Genomic DNA, 12,199 nt, shown 5'->3' on the forward strand with positions numbered 1-12,199 from the left:
GAGAAAGAAATATAAAAATGCAAATTAGTCTAAGTTGAATTTTAAATGATATTTTATAAAGAATTAAAGTTGATTTTGGTTTGATTTTAGTGAAATTCGCATTCAAACTCAAATATATGAAAATTTTAATGAGTACCTTTGCTTAATATTTTATCTTATGCTTACACTACATTAAGAAGTTAGATAACATTTTTTTTTAGTAGATGGCTTGGATCATTAAATGTAATGAGCTTATCCAAGCACTTCATGACCATACGGGGGTAGTGCAATAATATGTGGAGGCAATATAAGCTATGGAGGGTAAGCTTCATCAGTTCATTCATGAGACTTCCAACCGAGAAGGGTTTGGGGAGGTGCAAGAATGCCTTAGATGTCACCAGATCAACACAGGGCAGATATGCATGTGGGAGCTAAGTGAGTGCCCTTTCTATGGTAAGAAGAGGCATTCTATCTATGAAAGTCAAGTGAAAGATGCCCATGACTTGAGGCAACTGAATGTTGAAGGTCTCGATAATGAGATCTCATGTATCAGCCATGTTCCTGAGGCACCAGTGATAGCAAATCTAGCTTCATTGGCAGTGATTAAGGAAGCAGCACCGGGTTCGCTGATTTATATATTGGCATCCTATGTCTATAGTCCAACTTCATATGACTCTCCTTCATATTCATCAAGATACACACCAAAAATACCTAGATACCCTCCCTCGATCTCAAGACACATAAAAAATGTGAAGCCATACCGCGAACATTAGACAAAAGTTAGGCACATCAGTTTTTGTTATGAGTCATGTTGACGAACTCCTAATTTTTGGTTTCTTTGTTTTGTATGGTTACCAGTACCGCTGAATTTTGAACTCATACTATTACAGAAGCATATTATGATAGATGCGACTAATCTACGTTTTGGATTTTTGTGTGCTCACTTTTGTTCTTATGTCTCATGGTATAATGTCAATTATATATTATCTTATGACTTCAAAAACTTAAAATCATGACTCTTATACGAATTTGTATGTTCGTATAGATGGCTTGGCAAGGCAGATTATAAAATGCACAAAATTTCAATTTTTTTATGAAGAATAAAGGCAAATTTAATGTTAAAATATTATTTGAAGTTAAGATGAGATTAAATGATAATTCAAGCTTTAATTTAGATTTGGAACAAATTTCAAATTAGGGATTTATTTTGAATCAGGTTTTGATTTTAATCAATTTTATTATAGATTTAAGTTAGATTTAATTTGGATCTAATTTTGGAGTTTATTGCGAACAGAATTTTGAATATTAATTTAGTTTAAATTCAACTTAATTATCAATTTGAATCTTATTTGAATTTGAAGTTGGATATAACACCTGCAATTTTTTAGAATATTTTTAATGGATAAAATAATATTCATAAAGATTTTTATGAGAAAGAAATATAAAAATGCAAATTAGTCTAAGTTGAATTTTAAATGATATTTTATAAAGAATTAAAGTTGATTTTGGTTTGATTTTAGTGAAATTCGCATTCAAACTCAAATATATGAAAATTTTAAATTATAATGGAATAATTGGTAAATTTCATCGAAATAAAGTTGAATATGATTTTAGATAAATTTAGGTTTAACTTGATATATATATATATAATATAATTTTATTAAATTAAAATTGGGTTTGTTTGGAATTCAAATCCAAATTCTAAAATAATATGAAATATCAAGTAGGAATTTTATGGAATAAAAAACTTAAATTAATTAAGTTTAATAAAATGGTAGAGGTCCATAGGGTGGGGTGTCCCTTTGTGTGGGCCCATTCTATATGGAACCACATGCTAAAATTAAATTTAAAAGTTGTAAGTTAAAACCATAGAAATAGATATTTCAAAAGTTTCTTAACAAAACAAGCAAAGAGAGAAAAAGATATAGAAGTCAAAACCTACCAAATAAGTGGTGTAGTAGTGTTTGGCTAAGTGATTTTGGGATTTAAAAAGTTTGGGCTAGAAATTTAGGAATTAGGAAGGTTTGAAAACAATAAGAAAACATTTATATAAATGGGCAAATGCCCCACTATTGAGATTTTCTAAAGTTTTGCTTATTTTTTCTCTCATTCTCTCTCTTCTCCCTATTTTCCTTCTTGCTTTTCTCCTTAATCCATTAAGTGTAGGAGGTCTGAACCTCCATTAAAGGTGTGTTGATCAAGGAGTTGCAGCCACACATCAAAGGAATTATGTGGATCTAGCCATCAAACCAGTCGTTCTAACTTTTGCACATACCAATTTTGACAAAACAAAGGGTTATATTTGATACTCGTAGATCGAAGCTTGTATTCACGAGTGTATTCTGAGGCTTAATAGGTTTAAAACCATACATAGATCATCACATATGAGAGACCGGTGTCAGTTCCATCCTATGGGATTAAATCAGGTAATTTCGCATAGTCGATTGGTCAACATCTGTTGCACGAGGGATCACGAACTGATTCTCTTATGGATTGGTTTTGATTAACTTAGAAATAGACTGACCAGATCTCGTTGGGCTGGCTCGGTTCAGTTCTTTACAAAAAAATAATAATAATGGTTAAAATCTGTGTAGTGTAGATTTACCAAAAGCGTTTCTGAGAAAAATATTTTTGGGGTGAAGGCTTAGTTGCTTATCTGAGTGGTTGTGTGTGTGTGTGATTGTCATAGTTGTAATCACATGCTAATAATATATTCATTTAATATGTGTATGGATATGTACAGTTGACCAAGGAGTTCGACCATAACCTTGATGCAGAGTTAGAAAAGTATTTTAAAAAACTGATTTCTTCAAAAAAAATTGAAATAATGTATATATTTTTGCAAATCTTCGCCATAGGAGTATTGGATTCATCCCCATTACACATATTGATGTTGTGGAACTATTATGCTTATGAGTACGCGTGCATTCTGTTCGTCATGATTGATAAAAAAATGAGAAAGAATAATTCATATTTGTTTTTGAAGGCCAAACTAGTTTTTTAAAGAACATGTGTGTGTTTATCATTTTAAAATCATTTGTGAGATTGAATAAATCAAAGGTTGGGGTTTTGTTTAATCTCAACTAATAAAAAAAAAAAAAAATCAATAATGTCCAGATGTTTATTTGGAGTTCAGTAAACAAGAAAATAACTTACATGTGTTAATCGTTTCACCCGAGTATGTATTTTTGGCTATATATAAAATATCCAATATATGTCCAGTAAATCAATTGTATCTCTCTCATCAAGAGGAGTTTTTATGAACAATTTATGGAGTTGGAAAGCTGACAAAATTTTGCTTATTCTACAAAGGTTTGAACTCTATTCTAAGAATATACACAGAACAGTGATAGTCGAAATAGCAAAGCATATATGAGCCTAAATTGATTGTTTTCCCCTCATTCGAAGAAGTTTTTATGAATGATTTGCAGAATTGAAAAGATGAAAAAATTTCTCACATTCTGTGAAAATTTAAGCTTTGTTCTCAGATTATGTACAAAGCTATGATAGTCAAAACAATATAACAGATTTGGGCCTAAGTGGGTGTCGAACCGGCTATGGATCGGTGAAGCAATGCATGGAATGAATGTATGATATAAGCCTATGTTTTTAAATCCTAAATAAACATGCATATGTAATGTATAATGGTGTGTTTATGCAGGTACTAAGTGTCTAAAGGGACATGACGTGAAAAGGTTCATTTTCGCATATTTATGATTGAAGACACATTGTGATTGAAGTGCATGTGTTATGCATTATGTTGTTTATGTAATTATGTATGGATGCATATACTTAATCATGAGCAATGCCTATAAGTGAATGCATGAATGAGTTTGATATGTTATAAATTGCACATGTAGCATGATAGCATCTTTGGCATTGAATTTTGCATTCATGAGCCCAAATTGGAGGCATGAATCTTATGTTAGATTCATTCTATATATGTATGAATAAATAATAGAATTAATGGATTAAAAGAACAATCATTTGAACATTAATTCTATTGGGCTTACAATAAGAGGATAGGTGGTACTTTTATCTTTGTGAAATATGTTTTTAGCATGGAAGGTTGCTCCTCTCCAGCTATAAAAATAGGGAAAGGCCTCCATATTTATTACAGGGTGGTAAGTCATGAAACATATGAGTGAAAGTCAGATGCATCAGGATAGACATGTTGAGAGCTCTCTCTTGAGTAAGTCGTCCCCCACCTATGACTGGTGAAAGGTGCCCGACCAAAGCAAAGCTATAAATTATTTAAATATACTCTCCTAAGTTGTGGTCCTGATCCAGGTATCACATGTATAGTACCCACAAGGCTAAGAGGTAAAAATCTTAATTGTTTATATATTTAGTTAAGCATGGCATGCATCACGTAAAAAGAAACTTAAATAAGGGTAACTAAAGTCACTAATGCATAAAATATCTTATGTCCTGCAATGGTAAGTGCATGCATGTTTACCTGCTCATTTATAAGATTTATTTATGAATGATATTCTTGTGATGCAATGAGATGATATATATATATATATGTATATATATTTGATTAGATAATTATTTGCATCATTATGTGAGTTTATTGGAATATGATCATATATACGTGTTTTGGTTTACCTGTGTTAGTATTCTCTACTAGGCTTTCACGAGTCTGACTCATTTTATGGGTTTTCATGTGAAATATGATGTATAGTTACGAAATGGATGCAAAATACTCAGACGGTATCAAGAGTCAGTCTTTTCCTTTTTTTATGATAGTTTTGAAAAAACATTCATTGATTATTTTGGATTAGAAATACTCTGATATGAATTTTAAATTATTGGGACTGAATTAAATTTTAATAGTGAATGTTATTTTACATTTTAATTCAGTTATTCTTGATCACATGATCTTTCAAAAACTTGCAACAATGGTGAAGATCATTAAACTTTTTTCCAAAAGCAATTTCTCGATCGTTTGAATCTATTGTTAGCTACTAAAATTATTCATAATCATTAGGCTTTATTTTACGCAATTGGTTATATAAATGAGATGTCTCTACTTCAATGATTTTCAATTGCTCAGAATTGTATGAGAATTCATTGAACAAAAACATATTCAACCACATCTCATTAGTATAAAAGCATAAACAAATTATACTGCCCAATAAATGTTTATATAATTATACAACATACCAAAGGTTCGACTTCTTAAATGTCATCGGTGCATTCCTTTCACCAACCATTACTCGTCACATATCATCACTATTTTCATCCTCTCTTATCGATACAGTATAATCATCATCATTGATATCATCCGATTCTTTACTGTCAATATGATCATTGTTACCATTAATTAACTGTTTGGTTGCATAAACTAAATAAAATATCATCATATCAATCGCTTCATTTGCTTTCATGTATGCAATATTTTTGTATTTTCAATATTCAAGATTAACCATCAAAATATTGCATTCATAATCACACCTACATCTCTACCATAAATTACATCCAAATTACAACTTGTACCTAGCTTTATCGTATGCCCGAGAAGATTGCATGTCATTCAAATTACTGTGATGAAGATCGCTAACACTTATTTGCCCACGTGGTTATACATCCTTTGCAGTGATCCTTTGATCATGTATAACATCAATAGCATTCACTATTTGAAATAGTTGGATGGTCAACAAAAGACCCAGCTTGATAGATGGTGCTTGAGGTAGATGTACATTCTTCACTTCTTCTTTATCTTTGCGGGCAACTAAGTAAACGTCACCAGGAAATAACACCAATTTCACATCATCATTGTCCAACACAACCATCCATATATGTTGGATATCTAGGTTCGGAGAAAAATTATATCGAAGGAACATTGACTCTTCTACATATCTAATTTTATGAGACATCAAAGCCATACATTTCATATATATATTATTTTTTTTATGATTATAGATCACCAAGTAGGGTAATTAGTGTTGTGATAATGTACACTAACCATTTCAGAGTCCATCATTAACTACTTGCACCAACCACACAACATATCATTCATCTAATAAAAATAACATGTGAGAAAAGATCATCCATATACACTTAATACATTCAATTAACATAACTACCTACAACAACCACTCTAAAAACCAACTACCAACAATAAACTCTCAACCCCTATTCAATGGTTGTGCATAGTAAACCCTAACTCCATTGTACCAACACACAAACATCGAATATTAACTAAAAGACAAGAAAACAAACATAAATTGTCAACAACAAAAACAAATATATATATATATATATAACCTAAACGGTAAATCCGGTGGCTGGGAAAGTCGATAACAATACAAAAAAATATACAAAAAATATGCATAGTAACAGCCAAACATAAATTGTATATATATATAATTTATATATATATGTATATATTATTGGTATAAAACTCACCTTTCAAACCTGTAGATGAAAAAGTCGATGACAAAGATGATACAACAACCTTCTCGAAATACAATGCCAAATTACACGAGAATCGCTGCAAGGAGAGAAGAACAATGCGGAGGGTTCTACATGAAAGTCCTTTGCAGACACAAACAAAAAAAAGAAACTCTAGGTACAAAAATGGGCTTATATATGATTCATGAATTTTGTAAATAATAAAAAAAAAAACTTATATATATGTAATAAATTCGTAAATATTTATTACAAATATTTATAATGTTGTGACATTTAGTTTAAGTAGAGGTTCACACATATATTTATGTGAATTCGTGAAGTATATGTGAATAAGTAGGATATTTGAGATTTTAATAATTTTAGTCTAACAGGATGTGCACAAATATATTTATGCGAATTCGTGAAGTATATTCAAATACATAGGATATTTGTGATTTTAGTAGTTTTAGTTTCACTGAATATTCACAAATAAATTTATGCGAGTTCGTGAGGTCTGCATAAGAAAACGTGTGATTCTAGTTTGCACTAGCCGACGAGTGGTACAATTTTATATAACCCTTCAATTCACAATTGTGAATGGTAAAAAGGTCCTAATGAGGTTTGGTATTTGCAATTTTGGATATTGGGAGAATAGCGAAAATTGTAGGTTTTTAGGAAAGCATGTCAAATTAGTCATAAAGTATGGTCATTTTTTATTTAGATTAAACAAAAAAAACATGCATGTATGTTTTCTAAAAGGGTTTGGGACGATGCAGGAGATAAATGGGCTGAACGATACACATCACTATAACTATATATATATATATATATATATATATATATATATATATATATATATATAACTCTTAAGATTAGCTTATACTATATGAAAATGACACCTCATGAAATAATATTCAGGTTGTGTTTGGATGTCCGGCAGGGATCCTCAATATTTCTGGCCTTGCGTTTGAGAACAATACTGCGAAAGTGAGAACAGATCAGTATCATATTATGTATAACCGTCGCTTGATAGAGATGTTCATATCATATGCCCCACTTCTCGCAGTTACCAAATGAGATGCACAGTTTCCAATGGAGATATGTGGTGTATGGTGGAGATTTGAGGAGAAAGATGGATAAGTCTTGGGTGTGAATGTGCATACGGTATCAACGTGTTGAAACTCATACGTTCAAGTTATTTTGACACAATCGACTCTACAGATGTGTTAACATAGTTAATTTGTCAGAGATCCACCTTAGGATTGTGTTTTTTCAACAAAAAAAAGTGTCTTCTTTAAGACGTGAAAATTTAGTGTATTTACAGCCGTTGATTTTTTGTTCACCAAAAAAACTATACACACTAGGTTCTTGTGATTCAAAAGTCGGTCCCTACCAAACAGACCATGCACATCATATTTGTAAGGTTAGATTCACTTAAAAAAAACACAAGCAATAAGATATTAACCGTTTCAAGTTTCAACCCATTGATACCGTATGCACATGTGCACCAAAGATTTATGATATAAAGATTGATCGGTTACATACATATGACCTAATCTGCTTACTGTGGAACCGTGCAGTTGGACACCCAAATTGCCCCACGACCCCTTGACACCCTGTTATAACCCACATGATTATGAAGCCGGTACAATGACATACATTATTATCAAACGCCAAGTTTGAATGTTCAACAAGACTATCCATGTAAGTATTTATATATGTAAGTTTATATGCATTGATCTCAAAAGACAGATGGTCCATATCATAGTGGAGTGTTAAACAAGTCCACGACCATTCACAACCACCTATGGCCCTAAAGCAACTGAAGGCAATTGAATAAACAACAGCCACACTTGAGGTATAAAATTTCTTTTAGACACAACAGACACACTTGAAATGAACTAAACCATCTTAAAATCCTGTAGGATAAGAAAGAAACATGAAATCTAACAGACAGAGTGAGCCTAAAGCAAGATACCCTAACCAACTAAAATGCAAACAAGAACTGGGAATTTTACCTTCGAATCTAAGCATGACAAACGCCTCACTTGCACACAACAAGCAAGCATGAGGATACTAAAGCATCAAGAAAAAGATTATAAATAACAGTCCTTTATTCATGTTGTAAACTACCTTCCAGCACTTGCAATCTAGCAGACACAGCTTTTGGTAACTATGACTTTCACAGTGAATAAGTCCTTTCCGGTGCTAGTCCGGCCATCCGGACCAACACCATCCGGCAAACTAGATCTGTCTATCATCGACCGCCATCCAGCCTTGATGTGCATGGTTCAAACCTTGCATGTGTACAAGCATGGACATGAAGCTGCAAAGGTCATAAAAGAGGCTTTGTCCAAGGCACTAGTCCATTACTATCCTCTTGCAGGAAGATTGACAAAATCTGACCAGGGAGAAGTCCAGGTCGATTGTGTAAGCGAAGGTGTCTTGTTCATCGAAGCAACCATGAATTGCAGCCTAGAAGATGTCGATTTCCTTGACGGGGCTCTCGCAGTCCGGCAAGATGACCTCTTCTGTGGCTCACGAACTGATAAAGAGATCAATGCCTCCGTTGCCATACAGGTCCATTAGCATAAACTCACACTATGATTCATGCAAACATTGTTAGTACTTTAAAGGAGTTGTCAGTACCCAACCCGGATTATGTTCGGTCAGGAAATGCATCTCAAATCCGACCTGTATAATATAAAAGATGTTTAATATATATATATATATATATATATATATATATATATATATATATATATATATATATATATATATATATATATATATATATATATATATATATATAATTCGCTGGTCCTGCCCCTTTTATGGTTCTGCCACACAAACCCGGCCCACCCGTTGACAGACCTTATAAGAGCCCTATATCCACCTAGCGTGTCATTCCCCTAGATTAGGGTTTGGATTTCGGATCTCAAAATACATTGGAGAGTCAGATCAGGGACAACCAAATTTTGCAAATTTTCCTTCCTGAATCCGACCTGTTTGCAATCTTACCCTAGATACAGGGCCGCCCTATATGCAGACTCTTTTCCTTTTAGTGAGAGAGGATGAGGTCAGAGGCACCTCCGACGGTAACACCATCAGAGGCGCCTTGGATGTCGTTCATCTTAAAAATGAACGACACCCATCAAACACCGAATAAGGCTCATTGTGAGCCATTCATTTTAAACCATTCAGACGCTGTCCATCTGAAACATGAATGCCGTCGGGAAAAGAAGTGGGGCTCATCCAAGTGATGTGCATCTTATTCGTACAGGTATGGGTGCCTTTCATCTTGAGATCAAGATCATTGAAAGGAGCTCTGACGATATTACCGTCAGAGGTCACCCTTTTATTTTTCCTTTGATGCTCCTATAAAAAAAAAACGAAAATTTAACTTAATTTACCTTAAATTCAGGTAATAAAAGGCATTGTGGAATTATGCCATGATGATTCTTCCTGAATCAGTGACAGTGCCAGAGTGCACCCCTATTGATATTACTGCATTATATCTACCATGGGTTAATCCCTGCACGTTCTGTTCACAGGTGACACAGTTCAAATGCGGTGGATTTGTTCTTGGGCTTGAGTTTTGTCATGGAATTTGTGATGGGCTGGGCTCTGCTCAATTTGTAAACACCATTGCTGAATTTGCAAGAGGTGCACAAAGCCCAGCCATCAAACCAATCTGGAGCAGAGGTTCTCTTGACTCACCAATTCGAGTGCTGAAACTCGATGTTGAACAGCTATTACTGGCATTCTCATCTGAGAACCGGATGCAACCTGTCTCCATTGATATCCCCACAAACTGCATTACTAAAGCCAAGAACAAGTTCTTCAGGTTAACTGGAAAAACTTGCACTACCTTTGAAGCTATAGCAGCCAAGATATGGAAGTACCGTATACGAGTGATTGGTCTGGCCCCGGACACAGAAGTAAAGCTCTCTTTCTTTGCGAACACACGCCACCTCTTACAGCCGCCGCTAGCAGAAGGTTTCTATGGCAACTGTTTCTTTCCAGTGACAGCAAGAGTCCCTGTCGGGCGGCTACTGCAACTATCAAATGCTGAGATCATTAACTTGATCCACGAGGCAAAGAAGAGATTACCAGAAGAATTTTCCCAATGGCTTGCAGGACGCATGGACGGTAGTTCGGATCCGTTCAATCCGGGCTTCTCTTATGCCTCCCTGTTTCTTTCAGAGTGGAGCAGGCTTGGATTTGGCCAAGTGGACTTTGGTTGGGGCCCTCCAGTCCATGTCATTCCAATACCTTATTCTGACATCATACCGGCATGCGTTTTCGGACTACCACCTGTACCAAAAAAGGGAATCCGCTTGATGACATGGTGCGTTCAGTGGGCCCACATTGCAGATTTTCATAACCAGCTGAAGAAGCTCACAATGTAAGCAAGCTGAAAAAGCATCATGAACAAGAGATCTGGTGTTTTTCTGTATTAATTTGCTCAACATTTAGTCTGATGCAAGAATGGCATGTCCCATTACTATATATATATATATATATATATATATATATATATATATATATATATATATATATATATATATATATATATATATATTTCAAATTCTGTTTGCAAGATGTTTTCATTTGAATATTGATGACTGAACAATTTACCGGACATGAAGAACCCAGGATTCAAACTCATCAGAATCATCATAAGCATAGTCATTACTACCATGTAGGATTTAGGCAGAGGAATAGTTATCAAAAGCACCGAGGCAGAGTGGCAGGCTTGTTTCATACAAGACCATACAAAAGTGAAAATACAGCCACTTCCAAAACGGGAAAAAAGGAGTCTGGATATTCTAATTCCTGATATTGTGGTCCTCCATATTCAAGAATTGCAATTTTAGTTACTGGGAATCTCGATTTCTCAATTTATGAATTGCAACTGTTAAGATTAAGAAAGTAATACTTGACAATGAGAATCAAGATTCATGATGCGATTGTTGCTGTTTAGTTTTTTGGATAATAACGTGTTCAAATATTATGCATATTTTATACTGTCTATTTAGCCATGTCAATACTTAGTAGACATTGTAGAAAATGTGTAGATTGTTACACAGATTGTTCTCATTGTTCTTTCGGAAAATAACTGTATTGTACAGGGAAATGACATGTTTCCCAAAATACCCTACTTTTGAAATCCACCCCACATCCAAATTCGTAAATGTTTTTCTTTAAGATCATTTTACCCTTTGCACGAGCGAACCCTCTGAAGTTCACATGATATATCGGTATGTTCTCCTAGTATCTCAAACTCACTAAAAGGTAGATTCACATATTGTTTTTGTGGACCTCACAATGTTCGCATAACCAAACTTGCGAACTTCCTGTAACCGAAACCTATCGAAACTTTGTAAATAGTGCACTAACTTCGCATATATAGTATGAAGTTTGTATTACTAAATTTGTGAACTTCTTGTAATTGAAACCTATCAAAACTTCGCATATATAGTTCAAAGTTCGTATAACTAAATTTGCAAACTTCTTGTAATTGAAATCTATCAAAACTTCGCATATATAGTTCAAAGTTCGTATAACTAAATTTGAGAACTTTCTGTAATTGAAACCTATCGAAACTTTGCATATATAGTTCAAAGTTTGCATAACCAAATCTGCAAATTTCCTGTAACTTAAACATGTCAAAATTTCACAAATATTTCACTAAATTCGCATATATAACACGAAGTTCACATAACTAAATTTGTGAACTTTCTATAATTGAAACTTGATGAAACTTCGCATAAAGAAATCTGCGAACTTTCTATTACAAAAACCTGTTGAAACTTCA

The 12,199-nt window shown here is 33.7% G+C and overlaps 1 protein-coding gene across 1 annotated transcript; it reads left to right on the forward strand.

Annotated features, from left to right (window-relative positions):
- The first annotated feature begins 293 nt into the window (after positions 1 to 293).
- On the forward strand, positions 294 to 10,790 carry LOC149817603 (acyl transferase 7-like). The gene is made up of 3 exons (XM_089985463.1): positions 294 to 600; positions 8,567 to 8,958; positions 9,933 to 10,790. Exons 1-3 carry the CDS (start codon positions 294 to 296, stop codon positions 10,788 to 10,790), a joined length of 1,557 nt encoding a protein of 518 aa, XP_089841589.1.
- Positions 10,791 to 12,199: the final 1,409 nt, after the last annotated feature.

Source organism: Nuphar pumila, chromosome 13 (genome assembly GCF_984573655.1).
Source record: "Nuphar pumila chromosome 13, dmNupPumi1.hap1.1, whole genome shotgun sequence".
Taxonomy (NCBI): domain Eukaryota; kingdom Viridiplantae; phylum Streptophyta; class Magnoliopsida; order Nymphaeales; family Nymphaeaceae; genus Nuphar; species Nuphar pumila.